This window comes from Rhinichthys klamathensis, unplaced genomic scaffold, assembly GCF_029890125.1.
Source record: "Rhinichthys klamathensis goyatoka isolate OS25496 unplaced genomic scaffold, OSU_Roscu_1.1 h1tg000191l_1, whole genome shotgun sequence".
NCBI lineage: Eukaryota > Metazoa > Chordata > Actinopteri > Cypriniformes > Leuciscidae > Rhinichthys > Rhinichthys klamathensis.
The window spans coordinates 600097-618211 of NW_026606717.1; the positions used below are offsets into that span (position 1 = coordinate 600097).

The 18115-nt window shown below is 39.7% G+C and overlaps 1 protein-coding gene across 3 annotated transcripts; it reads right to left on the bottom strand.

Moving 5' to 3' along the window:
• Positions 1 to 2179: 2179 nt before the first annotated feature.
• Positions 2180 to 16490, bottom strand: si:dkeyp-50d11.2 (calpain-1 catalytic subunit). 3 transcript variants are annotated; one of them, XM_056261985.1, is made up of 22 exons: positions 16357 to 16490; positions 15722 to 15984; positions 15370 to 15439; positions 15057 to 15175; positions 7649 to 7782; positions 7387 to 7555; positions 6889 to 6972; positions 6716 to 6801; positions 6544 to 6618; positions 5998 to 6158; positions 5756 to 5916; positions 5323 to 5334; positions 4949 to 5160; positions 4146 to 4185; positions 3988 to 4053; positions 3852 to 3909; positions 3612 to 3676; positions 3433 to 3501; positions 2869 to 2947; positions 2653 to 2769; positions 2476 to 2534; positions 2180 to 2360 (listed from the first exon to the last, which is right to left on the bottom strand). In XM_056261985.1, the coding sequence occupies exons 2-22, from the start codon at positions 15971 to 15973 to the stop codon at positions 2334 to 2336; spliced, it is 2115 nt and encodes a 704-aa protein (XP_056117960.1). In that variant the 5' UTR covers positions 15974 to 15984; positions 16357 to 16490; the 3' UTR covers positions 2180 to 2333. The 3 variants fall into 3 exon arrangements, 2 of the variants coding, with proteins under 2 accessions (XP_056117960.1, XP_056117959.1); XM_056261984.1 differs by having other exon boundaries at positions 2180 to 2534; XR_008808081.1 differs by lacking the exons at positions 2180 to 2360; positions 2476 to 2534 and having other exon boundaries at positions 2752 to 2769; positions 2869 to 2936.
• Between the last annotated feature and the right edge of the window lie 1625 nt (positions 16491 to 18115).

Genomic DNA, 18115 nt, shown 5'->3' on the forward strand with positions numbered 1-18115 from the left:
ATGACAAAATAACCATATGAAATTCATACAATACATGGTTGAGTACATAGTGCATAAGTACATAGAGTATAAGTGCAGTGTTTCATCTGGGACACAACTATTGTATACTACTTTTAAAGCACACACATGAAGAGGCACACGGGTGAAAGGTCACAGGAGAGAATCTCATGTAAAGGGCAGCCAGAGCTGTTGACGACTGACCCTCCGCTAAGCCCCGTTACTGACCAGTCCTGCCTTAGCAAATGTTGCTGATCACCATATTATCAGACAAGCTTTTGCTCATCTATTCTGTATGTCTATGGAATTCCAATGTGTTTTAAAGATTTTAACCGGGTTTACGGGCAATATAAATAGTGGCACGGTACCAAAAGAGGATAGAGACAATATTTTTTTATATATATTTAAGAGAAAAAAAATGGTCTGAGTGAGCATCAGTAACCAAATGGAGTGGGGCTTAGTGAAAGGTCAATTCATTCTCTCCCTCTATACAGTGCAACAGTGCCATCCATTTTTCAGAAGTATATTTTCCTTTCATTTCTCCCATAGGGATTTAGAAAAAAGTTTTCATTAAAGCGTTATAAGCCATGAATCAAGACAACCAGCTACAAGGTGAATCATAACATTACAAACTTTGATTTGAAGCAAAACAGTATTTGAAAATCGGACTAAAATAAAAACGTACAAGACTGTGCACTTACCAGCTTCAGTGATGGGAAGACCTACAATCCCATGAAAAATTGCAAACAGCATAATCAATTCAAACCGATGGAGAAATCCAGTAGCACCTCAATGCAGTACATGAGATCCACGGGGAGGAGTCGGATCAAGATCCAAGGGGTGGAGATGGGTAGGATTAGGGGTGGGGTTAGGGATTAGGGGTGGGGTTAGGGATTAGGGGTGGGTTTAGGGATCAGGGGGCGGAGATGGGTAGGTTTAGGTATGTAAGGTGGGAGATCCAGATCCAACTCCTCCCCGTGGATTTCATGTTCTGCAGTGAGGACCATCTCGAGAAATGTGACACTGCTCATTTAAAAATGTTGATTATATATATTAGCAATATGTTTTAAGTGTATTGCAAAATATGAACATATATACAAATATTTAAGCATTTTGAGAGCACAGCGAGACCGATTTGATTACATAATTGGCAGTGCTTCATGGGATTGGGCAGAACTAATTTGTTCTTTTGGCGTTTCGACTGGTGGAATTTTCTGTACTGCATCATGGGTAATGCAGTTTTTCACCACAAATTCTGCTGTTAAACAAGATTATTTTAAAACCAAGTATAATGCAATAATGCAGGCTAATGGCTGATGAATGATAAAAACATTGACAGCCAGTCAGAATCCATCCTGCTGTAATGAGCTCGAGCATTTAAAGTGACAGACAAGCAGGCGCTTCTAATAAACAGAACGATATCATCCGCTGGTGTGGATGCTAATATAGTTATCTTTATAGCTATCGTTCTTGGTGTGAACAGGCCTTAAGGCTGTTTAAAGGTTTATAAGTTATCATTAAAAATCTATTTCCCTATGGAGAAAACGAATGGAGTTTTTACTTCCTGAAACCCAACTGTTGCACTCTATTTCACAGTTATAGTCTAAACTTTTTACTCAGACTAGTCATTGGCATAAGTACAAACGTTCTCTTTGGCTCAGATACTTTTAAGTTTTGCCAACATATTTCTTACATGCTTGTAAACTTTATTGTACACTACCGTTCAAAAGTTTGGGGTTGGTAAGTTGTTTTTGAAAGAAGTCTCTTCTGCTCACCAAGGCTTCAATTATTTGATCAAAAATACAAGAAAAACAGTAATATTGTAAAATATTATTTCAATTTAAATTAACTGTTTTCTATTGTAATATATTACAAAATGTAATCAGCATCATTACTCAAACATTTATTATTATAATGTTGAAAACATTTGTGCTGCCTAATATTTTTGAGAAAACATTTTTTTCAGGATTATTTGATGAGTCATAGTTCAAAAGAACAGCATTTATCTGAAATAGAAAATGATTAACATTATGTAACATACAACTCTGTACTGTCACTTTTGATCCATTTAATTCATCCTTGTTAGCCTCAAACCTTTGAACAGTAGTGTAAACAAAAAATAAGGTTCACAGCTTTTTCTGAGTATATTCTATTAGCTGTTGCATCTCAATATTTGCTCTCCTTTCCTAAATCGTGCATATTGCCATATACTGCTGATAGTATGAGTGCTATACTGCTGGTCAGGCACCTGCTTCATAAACACAACTGAGGTTACATGAGGCATGTAGTAAAGAGGATTTGGGACTGAGGAAGCAGAGAGGACAAGGAACATCCATCTAAGCAAACATAGTGAGGGTGATCCACTATAAGACAGGGAAAAAACAAGAGGGAGAGAAATGTTGCAAAAATATATTACTGAGCCACAGAGAGACATTTGCTTTTTGAAGTTCTCATTACTAATGACCCGTTTAGACCAACCTGGGAGAAGCTGAAGGATACCAAACCATCTTCATCAGTGTCCATTGTTTTAAAGGTTTCTGTTGGAATAAATGTGAACTCTCAACACATCTAGTCCTACTGAATTTTGATGGGTTATAGTAATTGCACTGTGAAAATGATCATAAAAAAATGGAGATTTCTACTTGGCACACTTACTGAACATAGTCTCCAGGCGGATCAGACAGGCCACAAAGTTGTCAAAGTCCACGTTGAGGTCTGCCTTTGCATAGCGCAGGATTATCAGCTGGAACAGGTTGTTGGTTAACTTGAAGCCTTATTGAAGCATACAATCCAAAAAGTCATCATCAACATAATTTACCACAGTAATTATAGATAGGCTATGCTTATTAAAGTGTTGCATGTGGCAGATACCTGCTGATTCTAATGCCAGACGCATTTCATAAGAGCTCATTGTGCCAGACTTGTCCAAGTCAAACTTCCTAAACACAGCCTAATGATTTATTGAAGAAAAGAAAAAATACTGTCCAAGATCTACGCTACTATTCAAAAGTTTGGGGAAGGTAAGATAAAAAAAAAAAAGATAAAAAAAAAAGTTTATAGTTCCTCATAACATCGTAATATACATCGTTTAGATTTTTCTTATCAACAACCGAGACTGAGACCAGTTAATGATATGCTAAAGCCCGCCCACACGTTGACTGGATTGGTTACAAAGTAGTTTGTGACATAAGAAACGTGTTTTTTTTTTTTCACTGCTGTTTTAAGGAGAAAATACTCATCAATGGTGTTCATTTATGAATTTGCACATAGACAACATTAAAAACTTAATTTTCACTACAGGGGGTCTTTAATAAAAGTAAAACATTTTTTTATTTTTTTTTACATTTTCCAACCCCAAACCTTTGAATAGTAATGTATGTCTAATACTTCATTCATACATGCACCATAAAGTAAGCATAAAATGTAGCCACTGACAAGATATCGTTTGATCTTCTCCCAGAGCACATGGAAGTCTGTCAGTCCCAGCTTTCCAACTCCAGTTGTCTTTATAGCAGGTCAAGGTTTGTTCCAAGACTGTAATGCATACTATTCACATGCCTTCAAAGTGGTCCACAAATGCTAATATTCATAAATGTGGAGTCTTTAAAGGATACATCCATAAGATTTATCATGGCTCGACAGGCCTCTTTGCCAAATCCGTCAGTTTTTATATCTTTATCTGTAAGAAGAACCAGAAATAAGGTCATTTTATACTTCAGTTGCCTCCTTTCAGGGAATATACAAGGTAAAATATGACCTTAGCTTTATTCACAGCATATGTGACACGTTGAAAATTAACACAGAACTAATTGTGAAAACTGAAACATGCGTTACGTGTCCATTAGCACACTGACGTTTGCCAACCACCCGGTTTAGAATCATCTGGAGTTTGGACACATTGATCTCCATTTCCTGTAGAACAAAGTGAGCAAGTCAATGAAGCTATCGAGCATAACAGAAACCCATTAACACCACTTCCTGCTGTCTTACCGGCCCTGCCAGCTTTGCGAAAAGTGCCTTAAAGCCTGCGTCAATGTCACTCTCCTGGAGTGCAGGCTGCCACAGAAACAACACATTCATTAGCAGCAAAACTTCCCAGTATTCATCTATGTGCAGTATTGTTAAAAACATTTCACAGGGAAACTCACCTCCTCCGGTACATCTGCTGAAATTTCATCATCTAGCTCCCTATAGTGAAAGAACTACATTTTATTTTCTCTCAGAACCATCCACAAGAAAGATGGGTCATGGCTCGCCACTTTGTGCCAAATTTCATAACAGAATTGTCAAACAATTATATTGTGAAAAGATTCAGGGAAACTTCTGTTAAATGCAAGGCAGGAAATTTCTGTTAAATGTGTGTGACCTTCAAGCCTTCAGATGGAATTGCATGAGAGACCATCATGTTACTGTGTTAAATATAGCTCAGGAGCACTTTTAAAAACTGTTGTCACTTAATGCGGTCAAGTTAAGAATAAGTCTGCATCAAGAAATGCCACTCGAATCTCTATTACGCAAGGACAAAGCTTGTACATCAATTCAATGCAGAGATGCACTAAGTTCTCTGGGCCCGAGCTCATCTCAGATGGCCCAAAAGACAGTGAAAATGTTTGCTGTGGTCAGATGAGTCCACATTTCAGCTTGTTTTTGGGAAAACGGACATTGAGTTCTCAGTCCCAAAGAAGTAAGGGACAGTCCATACTTTCATCAGCATCTGTCATGATATGAGGTGCATCAGTGCAAACAGCATGGGTGACTTGCATGTGTGTGAAGGCACCATTGATGTTTAATTATTTGTATTTCTAACCATTTCAAATATTTATTACTGCTCCATTAAAAATATATTAAACAAATTCTGTTATTTTATAACCATTCTGAATCTGAATATTCTGTATATTATTTCTTCGTTAAAAAAAACCATTACATTACATTTTCTCAAATGGTCACTCACTGGGAGTCAGCAGCCTTTTCTGAAAAGACCCTCAGCACAAAGTCTCCTTCTTTCTGGGGCTCAAAGGTGGAGGGGACGATGATATATTCCCCTGCTGGCAGGCAGAAGCGCGAGCTCACCTCTCGAAGGTTGATGTAGAGCTCGGAACGAGCGCTGGACGTGTGGGTGAGGAAAAAATCACGCTTCAGATGCACACCCACCCCGCCCAGATACTGACAAGTGGAGGAGATTCGTATCACTACACACATATCATCAGCTATCGGACCATGTGCAGGATCTCTCAGCGTTACGCTATCTAAACTAAGAATCAATCTGCAGTTTAGGCACTGATAACAAATGGTTTTTACCTATGTTTAACAATGCTGATCTCGTACCTCTTTTGGGACCTGTAAGATTCAGAAATAAAGTTTAGAAAAAATTATAATTAATAATAAGTATATAGCTTTCAGTTTTTCTTTATAATTGGAATCACTTTTTTAGCAACCTATAATAATTGTTACGTCCAGTAATGTAATATAGGCAACAGTGGGGCTAGTTGTCACACTTTTTATGCCAGTGAATATTTCTCAGGGATGGGTTTATTTTATTTAAGGTTGACTTTCTCTATAAAACATAAATTAAAGCCTATAGTTAGTGAGGTAAAGCCAGTGCGACAACTTGCCCCAGTCTCATCTATAACATGGAAATACATTTAACGAAACAAGAGTTTATTCCTGATACATAAAAAGCATCTTAAAGCTGATTGATTCTTCAGCAATTAATCAAATCTATTTAGCTAATTATGCCCATATCAAATGAGTTTTCTACCTCATAAATGGCAAATCCAATCGTCTCCATGTCTTTGCCCTCCCGACGTAACTTTCTGCGATTCTTCTGCATCAGGGCCACTAGAAAAGTGCATTCATCTCGATTTTGAATATCTGGTTCCTTCAAGACTATTTTAAACTGGGGATTGATCCAAAATGTTGCTGTGTAGAGAGAAATAGACTTTAATGTGAGAGCACTGTCACTCATGTCAGCTCACAAGCATCCTTTCGTAGAGAACATGCCTGGATAATTCCTGCAGCCGCCAGCAGTGCTTCCTCTTCTCCATTCACCAGGATACAGGGACGTGTTCCACTTCTTCACCTCGCTGCTCTGTAGCGCATCCGCTGTCAAGTTACAGATCTCTAGTCTGCTGAACTCTCGCATGAAGTCACTGAACGACATCCTGTGTGTGTGGGAGTGAACAATACTTATATTTAAAGCTTAAAATGATAGTTCAGAAGAAAAAAACAGCTGAAACATTCTTCAAAATATCCTCTATTGTGTTACGCAGAAGAAAGGAAGTCAAAGTTTGGAATGACACAAGGGGAGTAGAATTTTCTTTTTTGGGTGAATCCCTTTGGGTGTGTCATATTTTGGATCACATGCCATAGATGTCCTTGTTGAGTTTAAGATGTATTTAACACAGGAAAATTGCTGTAATGGTGCCATAAATATTGAGCAATTAATTATTCCTGTTTAATATGCCCCATATGTAACTATTTAAAAAGTAATATGCAAGTGAGGAACAGATTCCATTGATTAAAAAAAATACTGCAAGAAACATGTACCAGAATTCTCCATCCTCTTGGCAGTTGTGCAGACGGGACCTTACAGATGGGTCGATTTCACGCCATTCCTTTGACCTGAATTGACAGATGGTGATAGTATTCAGCAAAGCTTTCTGACATTATTCATTGTTATTTTAGGAATAATTTTCCCTCTTCACATCATTCTTCTCACTCATCGCTCCATGGCCCCATCCACTCCACTTCTCCCCAAGGGTTTCTGATGCGCAGCAGCTTTGTGAGGTTTCTTTTGTACTCCACCTGGCCAAGGCCAACAGATTTACATCTGCCAATGATGAGTTGTCTGTGATTGATTGAATTTCTTCTCAATCAAAATCCAACACTCACCTCCTCAACTCCAGTAATGGAGTAGGCGTGACCTTTCACTAGCTTTTTAAAGGTGATAGCCTCCATGTCAAAGAAACTTGTAACCTGAAAGTAAAAAAAAAAAAAAAAGTTGAGTACTTTTGAACATATTAATAACAATCTAAATATGAGAATCTAAAGTTAGGTTGGCATGGCCTCTGCTGGTAGATGCTGAAATTACACCAACTAAAGCATTTCTCTGCATCATTCAAAAGTATTATATTATCCTGTGATTATATTATATTATACTATATTATATGACTGGATTATATTTATTTGAAGGGCTCTAAAAAGCTCGAAATGGACTAATATTTTCTTTTATGTATTTGAATTCAGGTTGATTGGGACACTTTGTGCCATTGAGATGACTGGGAAAAAGTTTCCCAAATCAACCTGAATTCACCTAGATGTTCAAGACACAGACTTCTCCAGATATTAAAGACTGATTGGCTAATGGTTATGTTGTTCCTGAGCACTAACATCTATCGAGCAGCCCATCAGGGAGCCTCTCTCCACAGCTCTTCTGATGATGCTGAAGAGGTTGGCTGGAGCTTTTTTCAGCTCATACATCTCTGTCACTCCACCGGTGAAGTCCTCAAACCCCTCGGATGTGCAGCCTCCGGAAAGAGCCTCGTAGCAGCCGTTCAACCTGTCACGTTCATAACAACAAACGCATTACACAACCAAACAAGATCCTGGTCGGAAGTATACCTGTAAAAGCGTATGACTGAGGCCTTCTTACTTTGCATAAGCCTTCTCCACCAGGGCGCTCCAGAACTCTGCTCCCTCGGCTGAGTGGACGAAAAGTAGCTTCCCATCTCTGACAGGCAGCCGGTCGTCAATCACCACGTCCACCCAGTCCCCGAACTGCCAAAACTAGAAAACCCAGTAGGAAACACATTGGATTTAATGCAGCATTCACATCATGTCACAATTATTATAATTAAAAGAATGACAAACAGGAATCAAAGAGTCTAGTCTGAAGCTTTGACATCCTTTTACTCTAGATTTGTTTCTATGAAAATGTTCACAATGCCTAAATGCATCCATGTCTGACATTGATGACAATTGGTGATTTTGCAACTTTTCAACTAGTAATTACGAGTTTGACGAAGACGTGAATGTTTTTTACTAGTCAGGAACACGTAATTATGATAATACTGACATGACATGAATGGAGCATTAACCAGTGGAATCAATGGGGGGGATGGGTGTATTATATTTTTGCCATTCACCTGATGTGTTAAATGTTCCAGATCACTATCCTCACTATCAGGCCTGTCATATATATATACTCAGCAAAAAAAGTCCCTTTTTTTAGGATACTGTATTTTAAATTTGATTTAGTAAAATCCAAATAAGCTTTGCAGATCATTATTGGAAAGGGTTTAAGCAAAGTTATTCATGCTTGTTCATTGAACCATGAACAATTATTGCACATGCACCTGTGGAACAGTCCTTAGGACACTAACAGTTTACAGATGGTCGACAATTAAGGTCACAGTAACAATAACTAAGGACAATGCCTAAGGCATTCTACCATTATACTGACTGCTACTTTTGATATTGACCCCAACCCCTTTGTTCAGGCCAGCGACTCATTATTCAATTTCTGTTCGTCAAATGTCTCTTAAATTCGTCCAGTTCATTTGTCTCAGTTGTTGAATCTTTGTATGTTCTTACTATTATTTACAAGTTAAGAAATTTGCTGGGGGGAAAAAAACAGTTAAAAGCAATAAGATGTTATTACACGCACACACATGAACACGCACACACACTATTAACATTTTTGAGCTAAGTATGATTTTTTTGTGTGAGAAATCAACACTTTTATTCAGCAAGGACACATTAAATTGATCAAAAGTGAAAGTAAAGACATTTATAATGTTACAAAAGATTTCTATTCCTTTTATGCTGTTCTTTTAAACTTTCTATTCATCAAAGAATCTTGAAAAAAATATATGACGATTTTAGGCAGCACAACTTGAGCACCAAAAATCTCAAATATAAGGCTGAAATTGTGTCAGCTAGATCTGTTTATCTTTCTCAGATAATTGTCAACAATCAGAGAAACCCTAAAAAACTGTTTCACTCAATCAACAAGCTGCTTAAAAATCACAGCCTCTCTAATGTTCCTGCTTCAACTCACCTTTGTAATATGTTTTTGGAGTTTTTTAGCACCAAAATTGACAATATACGTAACCACATTGTTGCCACTCATACCGTTGCTGCCTCCTCCTCAAATACTTTTGCATTTTCTGGTGTCTCTCTCTCTAACTTTGCAATTCATGACTCCCAGTCTCTGTGTAATACGGTTTCAAAACTGAAAGCGTCAACTTCAAGAGTTGATCCGATACCATCTTGTCTTTTTAAATCATGTTTTGATTCCCTCTCTCCTGTTGTTTTGAGAATTATCAATAACTCTCTGTGCACTGGAGTTGTGCCAGCAGCACTTAAAATTGCTGCTGTCACCCCTGTACCAAAAACTAACAACATGGACTTGATAATCTGAATAATTTTCGTCCCATCTCTAATCTTCCATTCCTGGCCAAAATTTCAGAACAAACAGTGGCTTCTCAACTACTTTCTCATCTCTCCTCTAATGATCTTTTTTGAGCCACTTCAGTCTGGATTTCGGAAACTGCACAGCACTGAGACAGCGCTGGTCAAAGTGACTAATGATTTGTTAACCCTCTACTGCACGCATTATTATGCAATCATGGAAAAAAAATTTACAGTGTTTTTTTTATATATAAAATAGACTCAAATTAACATTTTTTTTTTTTTTTTTTTACTTTTGGGTACGTTGCCATATGGCAACATTGTGCGACAATGGAACAGCCTGATGCGTTTTCTCCCAAAATGACATGACATTCATAGATGATTACAGACCTGTCTTTTAGAAATGAAATTGTTTTTATTATTTAAAATGTTTTCAAGAGCTTTGTGTACAAAATATGAAACTAATTTTCAAAGTATTATTTCAACAATATTTACAAAACATCTGACGCATACTCATAAGAACTGTTCAAGTGAAACTACTCAATGTGAAACGATTATTTCAACAACATTTACAAAACATCTGACGCAAACTCATAAGAACTGTTCAAGTGAAACTACTCGATGTGAAACGCCTTAAAGCAGTTGTTCTCTCCGTTAAAGGTGGGGTATGTGATTTTCTTTTTTGACCATTTTTTCAAAATCACTTGAAATCCTATTCCTAACCCACTTACAGCCACTGAGTTAGAAGCACTGACATGAAAATAAAAAAATTTAATCATCTGTGGAACGGGCAGGACTCGAAAAACTCCAGCCAATCATTTCCAAGACCACCTAGAATCATTGGACAGTAAGTGCGTCAATCAAACGGTCGTACCATACCCCCCTCCCCCCATGCCCCTCTTCGAATGGGTGGAGTGGGTGGAGTCAGGGCCAGCGTTGGAGGAAAGAAGGTAGGACCTTTTGAGTTGTGTATTTTCAAAATCTGCCGGCCGTTTTGCAAATCACATACCCCACCTTTGAGGCAGAGGTGCACCTTGCACTTAGAGCAAACAACTCTGACGATGCCCTTGCAGCCAGGATTCTTGCACCTTCCTTTTGGTGCACCCATCTCTGGCCAGTGATCAAAGCGGTCAAGACGGATATATATTTTACTTTTATACTTTACTTTTACTTTACTTTATAAATATATACAAATATATATAAATATATGAGTAGAATACAACCATCCAACTATATCAGTGCATCCATACATTGTCATTCATACAAAGCTACTCTGCATTAGCATGGGTAAAATATTGTTCCATTACCGCACAATGTTGCCATATGGCAACATACCTATTTTATTAAATAAAAAGGTAATATAAGTATCAAAACAATGTGACAATGATTGAAAAAAGATTAGAACTTATCCCAGATGCTTGATGTATTTTTTTATTCCGAAGAAATATGAAAAAAATGAGGAAAATCTTCACATATACACGAGCACTTTTTCAGCAGCTGGAGTCATCAAAAGTGTGTGAAAAGAATGACGTTGCAAGGGTGTGTGTAGTGTCGTGATGTCATCACAGCATATCATTGGTTACCACCAGGTTCTATTATGAATTTAAGATCAATCAGAGCTCATGTTTATTTTCAAATTTCAAGAAATGTCCAAAGAAAAGGTATGTTGCCATATGGCAACACTGTGCAGTAGAGGGTTAATGGCTTCTGATTCTGGCCGTCTATCTATACTGATTCTTCTTGATCTTAGTGCCGCTTTTGACACTATGGATCACTCTATTTTAATCAACCGCTTAGAGACCATCTTTGGAGTTTCTGATTCTGCATTAGAGTGGTTTAAGTCCTACCTCTCTGGTCGCAAGCAGTTTGTTGTGATGGGTGATTGCAAGTCTGAGGTCGGTGTGGTGCACTCTGGTGTTCCCCAGGGATCAGTTTTGGGCCCGTTACTTTTTAGTATTTAAATTTTTCCATTTGGCCAACTTTTAAGAACACTTGGTCTTAACTTTCACTTTTATGCCGATGACACTCAGATCTATATACATTCAAAACCTGATGTCAATATGCCTGTGTCTTTTCTTTCTCAATGTTTTACTGAGATTAAGAAATGGATGTCTGAAAATTTTCTCTGTCTAAACAGTGGTAAGACAGAAGTGATGCTTATTGGTTCAGCTCATCAGTTGCGTAAAGCAGAGTCCATAACCTTAAGTGTGGATGGCTCTGCTTTGAAATTGCAAACTAAACTAAAAAATCTGGGGGTGATATTTGACCAACTTAACATTTGACCATCATGTTCGTAACACAGTCAAAACATCATTTTTTCATCTCAGAAACATTGCCAAATTACGCTCTATGTTGACCTTCTCTGTGGCTGAAAAGTTAATCAACACTTTTGTTTTTTCACGTATTGATTATTGTAATGCTCTGCTGGCTGGGGTTTCTAAAGCTACCCTAAGTAAATTACAGTTGGTACAAAATTCGGCTGCTAGGGTTCTGACTGGGACCAGTGCAAGGGAGCACATTACACCAATCCTGGAAAAATTGCACTGGCTTCCTGTTAGTTCTCGTATTGATTTTAAAATTCTCATGCTCACCTATAAGGCCTTGAATAACTTGGCCCCTCAAAATTTGTGTGAGCTCTTAACCCCTACACTCCTACACGTGCTTTGCGATCTTCTGAAGCTGGTCTTTTAACTGTCCAAACAACACGGCTAAAAACGTCTCGGTTACTGATGTAACCCTCGTTCCCCGAAGGAGGGAACGGGAGACGTGACGTCGACGTGACGACGTTAGGGGATCACTTCAGGGAGCCCTATCAACTTCGAGTATCTAAGAACAAGCCAATGAACGTTGGCGTGCGTGAACGCGTCACGCGCCCCCGCCCCGCAGCGCGGGTATAAAACAGGAAGCGGGCGCGAGCACCCACCGTTTTTCACTGAGGAGCCGAGTTTAATGACGGCCGTACAGCGATGGTCAGCAACTGTGGCGGCGGGACGTCACGTCTCCCGTTCCCTCCTTCGGGGAACGAGGGTTACATCAGTAACCGAGACGTTCCCCTTCAGTCGCTCACGTTCGACGTGACGTCGACGTGACGACGTTAGGGGATCCCATGGAAAACGCCACCGGTTGCTGCCACATCCAGTGCCCTACGCAAGACTCTCAGACCCCCAAGCTGGGGCGGAAGACCTGCGTAGAGGGAGAACCTGCTGTTCCACATACCCACGCAGTGAACTCTTGAATAACACTGGGAAGCGTGCCTCTCCAGGGGAGAGGGACGCTGCGGAGCCACATCCTGCCCGAAGGGAGGTACCATGTGGAGAATACACATATGGACTGGCCGGTTGGGGCAGTGCAACATATGGAATGTCACTGGGGTGGCTCCACCTAAGGAGGGGGAGGCTACACCAGACAGTGACAGCAGAGCGAGCTCTGCCAAGGGAAAGACACGGGCTCACCGCAGGGAGCTGATCGTGGAAAATACTCATATGGGATCGCCGCAGGGATCACACATACGGAACCCAGCCTAGTACAAGTTACACAAGCATACGAGCACTAGGCCTGGCGTCGGTTCGGGACGTGGTGGAGGATTCCACGCAAGCCCGACCTTCTCGGCGGCCCGGGAGAGCATAGCGGCCCATTCTGGATCCGGCTCGGACAACGCTACACACCCCGAAGGGGCCAAATGCAGCCGAGTCGTCATCTCCAGATGACCGCTCCCCCTCCGATGCTGCGATCGACATCTGATCGTCAGCTGGTGCCCCAAAGGAAACGACTGGTCGTTCCGGAGAAGGACCGAGCCGTTCGCCAAGGGGCGCCGATGGCAACAGCACATGAGAGGCGTGAGGGGCCCGCGGAGATTGCCTCGGCGGGGAAGCCCTCACGGTAATCCTCAGATCACCCTGGTCATGCGCCGAAGTAGGCCTATTCTGCGGGGCAGAATAAGCACTAGATCGGGGCATAGGCGAGGGGACTGCACCTCCCTTGAGGTAAGCGAGTCTCGATCTAAGTGCTGTGATAGTCATATTCCCGCAATGGGAACATGAGCTATCCACAAAAGCTGCTTCAGCGTGCCGAACGCCCAAACACGAGATGCAGCTATTGTGGCCATCTGCTGGCGCCAGGGAACGACTGCATCCAGAAACGCACAAGCGGAATGACATCTTGAAAAAGACGCAGGCGCCCAGGGGTAGCCACTGTGTGGACACACACACACACACACACACACACAAACAATAGTGCTGTGAGAACAGCAGTTGAGAGCTGCACTGCTCGCGGCCACCGCTGATCGCGCCGTCACACCAACACTGGAACAGAGAGATCTTCCTTGAAGTCTTCAAAGGCGTTGAATCTTAGACATCAGTCACAGGAAACTCGCGCTCCGAAATGAAAGACGGTGGGTGCTCGCGCCCGCTTCCTGTTTTATACCCGCGCTGCGGGGCGGGGGCGCGTGACGCGTTCACGCACGCCAACGTTCATTGGCTTGTTCTTAGATACTCGAAGTTGATAGGGCTCCCTGAAGTGATCCCCTAACGTCGTCACGTCGAACGTGAGCGACTGAAGGGGAACTATGGGTGATCGGGCTTTTTCTTCTTTGGCTCCTAAATTGTGGAATTCCCTGCCCTCTGAGATTAGGAATGCAGAATCCCTTAGAGTTTTTAAATCGTCCCTTAAAACTTACTTTTTTAGGGTGGCTTTTATGTGATTCGTGTGATTGCTGTGTTTGTTATTATATCGGCCTTCTATTTTTATTGCTTGTTTAGTTTTTACTGCCTAGACTGTTGTGTATCTTTCTAATTTCATTATTTTTATGGAAAGTGCTTTGAGAATACTTTTAAAGGCACTATATAAAATAAAGTTTATTATTATTATTATTATTTTACTGTATTTTTTATCAAATAAATGCAGCCTTGGTGAGTAGAAGAGACTGGTATATTATTAAACATTTGTTTAAAAAAAAGATAAATAACATCTTTGTTTATTTTTTCTCTATGTAAACATCAGTACAGTAGGTGCTGCTGGCTGTATTCCAAGTCTCTCTGCAGCACTAATGCTCTGAACATTACAAGCATTCACTGAGTGACTGAGCCTAAATGGCTCCTGGCTGGACAACAGAAGGGGAATTTGGCAGAGAGGAGTGAGAGATGTGGCCATTTCATTTTCTGGGTGAGGCTTGTATATATAGTCACTGCAGCAGACAGGGTGGGTTGAGGTTTAGGGACTGTGGCTTAAAGTAGATCTGCTGAGCTATGGAGAATCAAATGGAAGGGGAACAGATCAGTTTACACGCTGCATTGGAAGGAAGGAAATGTTTGGGATTTTTCACAAAAACCAGGGCTCAGGAAATGTGTCAGAAGATTAACTAACGGGTTCTAAATGTATTTACTTAAATAATTGTAAAATATTCATTATCTTGTGACTAAGTGTATATATTACCTCTAAATGATGTCTCTCTTTTATAGGTAATTGTAAATTATAATTAAATTTTAATCGTAATTAAAAGAGCAATTTGGCTGGTCATACGATCATATATAATTGTAATTATATATACATACTGTATATATATATATGTATAAAATTAGACATTTATAAAATTAGAATTAAAAAATATTACTGAAAAAAAACTTACAATCTGAATGTACACTGCTCAGTACCTGGAAGTGAAAGATTCCAGCATATTGTTGATGGAAGCTCTGGCCATGAGGCACCACCCGATGCAGCAAGGGTTCATTGAGGGTGAGGCACGCAATGGCTGCCAGCAGCCAACAATCTCCTACAATCAATTTATTGAAAGAAAAAAAACAAGTGTAGAGAAACAGATGGGAAACATGCTTCATTGCTGCTGCAACAACGTTATCACTGGCAAAAACATGCACTTTCTTGTGAGTTAATTGGCAGGAAAGCATCCATGCCATGTTTTTGAGTTCTTCATTGATTTATTTCTGTTTTAGTAGATGCTTGTTTTACCTAGAGCTCCTTGGCAGATGTCTGTGCGAGTGGCCCCATCTACGATAAAGTGTGGATCAGTGCAGAAATCCTGGGGTACATAGAGAAGACCTATGGGTCAGACAGGGCATACAAATGACTGGAACATCTCTGCTTATTGAAAGATAAATAGTTGGTTAGTTGATCAACCAGTGTTATCTTTTTACTGTATTTTGCAAGTAAAAGATGCTTTAGAATATTAAAGCCCAGTATGTGAGCAAAGACTTTGCATAATTTATGTATGCTAATGTCTATACATATTAGGTTTTTGATCTTGCTATGGTTGAAATACTGGCCCACACTACAGACTCCCAGTTTATTCTATTATTCTCACCGTCGGCCTCATCCAGCGAACACCTTTGGTTTTGGCAGAGCCGGGGCCCAGCTCTTTGAATCCTAAAGAAGACTGCTGGGCTGGGAATGTTTCATCCTCAAATAGACATCCACTCTGAAGGCAGCGGTCACGCAAGTATTCAAAATCTTGGCCCAAAAACTTCAGGGCCATATGGTTTTGACCAAATCCCTCATTTCGATCCCATTCACTCCTCAAACGAGCAGCGATTCCCGTGGCACAGATTTGCTCCATCCAGGAAAGAACTGTCAGAGACACTCAAAAAAAAAAATATATAGATCACTGCTACATCACATCACTTTTACATCAAATTCACTATTCCTTATTTTACAACAGTCTAAATGCAAAGTTAATCGCTTTGATCAATCATAGCAGCCACATATTTATTATTTATATTTTTATTTATCATCTACCCCCAAAATGTAATTATTTAGAAGCAGATGTAATGTAAAAACTGAACTGGAAATGAAAATCAGGGGAAGAAATCCTTCCACTCATTATGTTTATATGGTTGGTGGTTGTTGACAACCACTTATGAAGAGAGTGAAAACATTTGACGACAAGAGAAATACTTTTAGACTTCTACCAAGTGTACAATTATTGTAGGCCTACCTTACCTTAAAACGACACTCTCCAAATCCTGTTATGACTGTCCTTGCAATGAGGTTCTGTTTAATTAATTTAGCCTATACCATGTAGGCTTGTCCCAGCATGTAAAGGCTGATGTAAAGACTGCAGTGCGGAGCGCGCGCACGCGTGTGGTTCCGAACGTTACTATTCACTTTGAGACAAGCAGCCAGTTATATTCCTCTAGAGGGCGCAAGGGTGCTGGAGACATTTGCAGGATATTATTTGTACATTAATATTTTAGTCAACATATCGCAGGGACCGATACATGACATACACAATAAAATTGGCTGAAATAACAGATATAAAACGTTTTTTTTTTTTTTTAAATAACCTTATTGAAAAGCCAAACGACTGTGATTGGTGGCCCATCCTGACAAACGCAGACAAAAGTAACAGATTACATGTGGCAACATCGTTACTGCAATATGCAGAAAGCCATTAATTTGAAGGGGGGGGGAAATAGAAGATTTTTAAATTATTATTTAAACCCACTGTACATGAGCAGATTTCGATGTAGTGACTGCGGTAACCAGCTAAAATCTAATGTGGAATTACTACTATCTACAGGCGAATAGCCTACAGGTAAATACTGCATGACTTTAAAAAAAAAAAAGGTTCTAGGGAACAAGAGTGCTGCTGGGCAGATTTATAAATTTATAAAAAAGCCAGCATAAAGCAACTTATAGGTCTACCGAAAATATAAAACTAGGCTCCATGAAATGCCTTCTAGTTTGGAATATTACATTTAATTGTTACATAAATGGCCAAAGGGGGGCAGCAAAGAGCTGTAATAATGTGACAGCCATTTGATTTGTGGTTTAAAATATTGCACAAATAAGAGAATCAGAATGATCTTGTCCTGTCCTTTGATGGAAAGCCCTTGGATTTTCTTTAGTCTCCAGAGCTAGATATTTTGTGCCAACAACAACAATATTCTAGTGTTTGTTTATCTGGGAACTATGGTGTCTGATTACAGTGTATATGAGAGATAATGAGATCATATCAGAAGAGACTAAAACATACATGTACTTTACTCAATACTATTTTGTTCTTGAATTTGCTTGTCATGCATCCTAAATTCCTTTCAAAGTATGTATTGGAAGTGGGGATGTGTAGTGTGTTGCACGAGTTTAGTAAAAGCACAGTCCTTAAAATCCAAGACAGTCTTGAAATAGAGCAGACATTATAACCTTTAGGTTCAGCTTTATCCGAAAAGATTAAAATGTAGAAAGTGTAAGAAACTCTGGGCTTTTTTTTTTTATTAATCCTCGGCAGTCTGCATGTTTTAGGACTTGATGTCATGAAACTTCACTTCTTTCATGGCTCCAATCTGTCAGGGAGAGATAAATTACAAATGGTGCCAGTGTGGGTGGCTGCAGTGTTTTAGGAGCTGCCACTACCATAATAGATTCAAGTGGGTTGCGTTTTAAAAATAGATAGATAGAAAGACAGTAAGAGAGAGTGAGATTAGAGTTTATGATTATGACTTGATTCAATACACATTTATTTGTATAGCACTTTTCACAATAGGCCCCATATCGTTTCAAAAGCAGCTTTACAGAAAATGTATTGGCGCATGTTGATTCAGAGTTTGCGTCATCTTGAGTCCTCGCAGGAGTTTGAGTCATCTCGAGTCGTCTCTTCACAGGTGTTGGGGCATCTAAAGTTTTTAAGAAGGTTGGATCCAAACTGGATGGCGTACTCTCTATGGGCATCCTGAGATAAAACAGAAAAGGAAATAGAATG

Coding starts and splice junctions, on each gene's coding strand:
- si:dkeyp-50d11.2 (XM_056261984.1), bottom strand. CDS start 15,973: ATGGAGCAAATCTGTGCCACGGGAATCGCTGCTCGTTTGAGGAGTGAA. Junction 3,910..3,987: donor TCGCAAAGCTGGCAGGGCCG/GTAAGACAGCAG, acceptor TTTGTTCTACAG/GAAATGGAGATCAATGTGTC. Junction 2,948..3,432: donor AGAAGATCAAACGATATCTT/GTCAGTGGCTAC, acceptor ATAAATCATTAG/GCTGTGTTTAGGAAGTTTGA.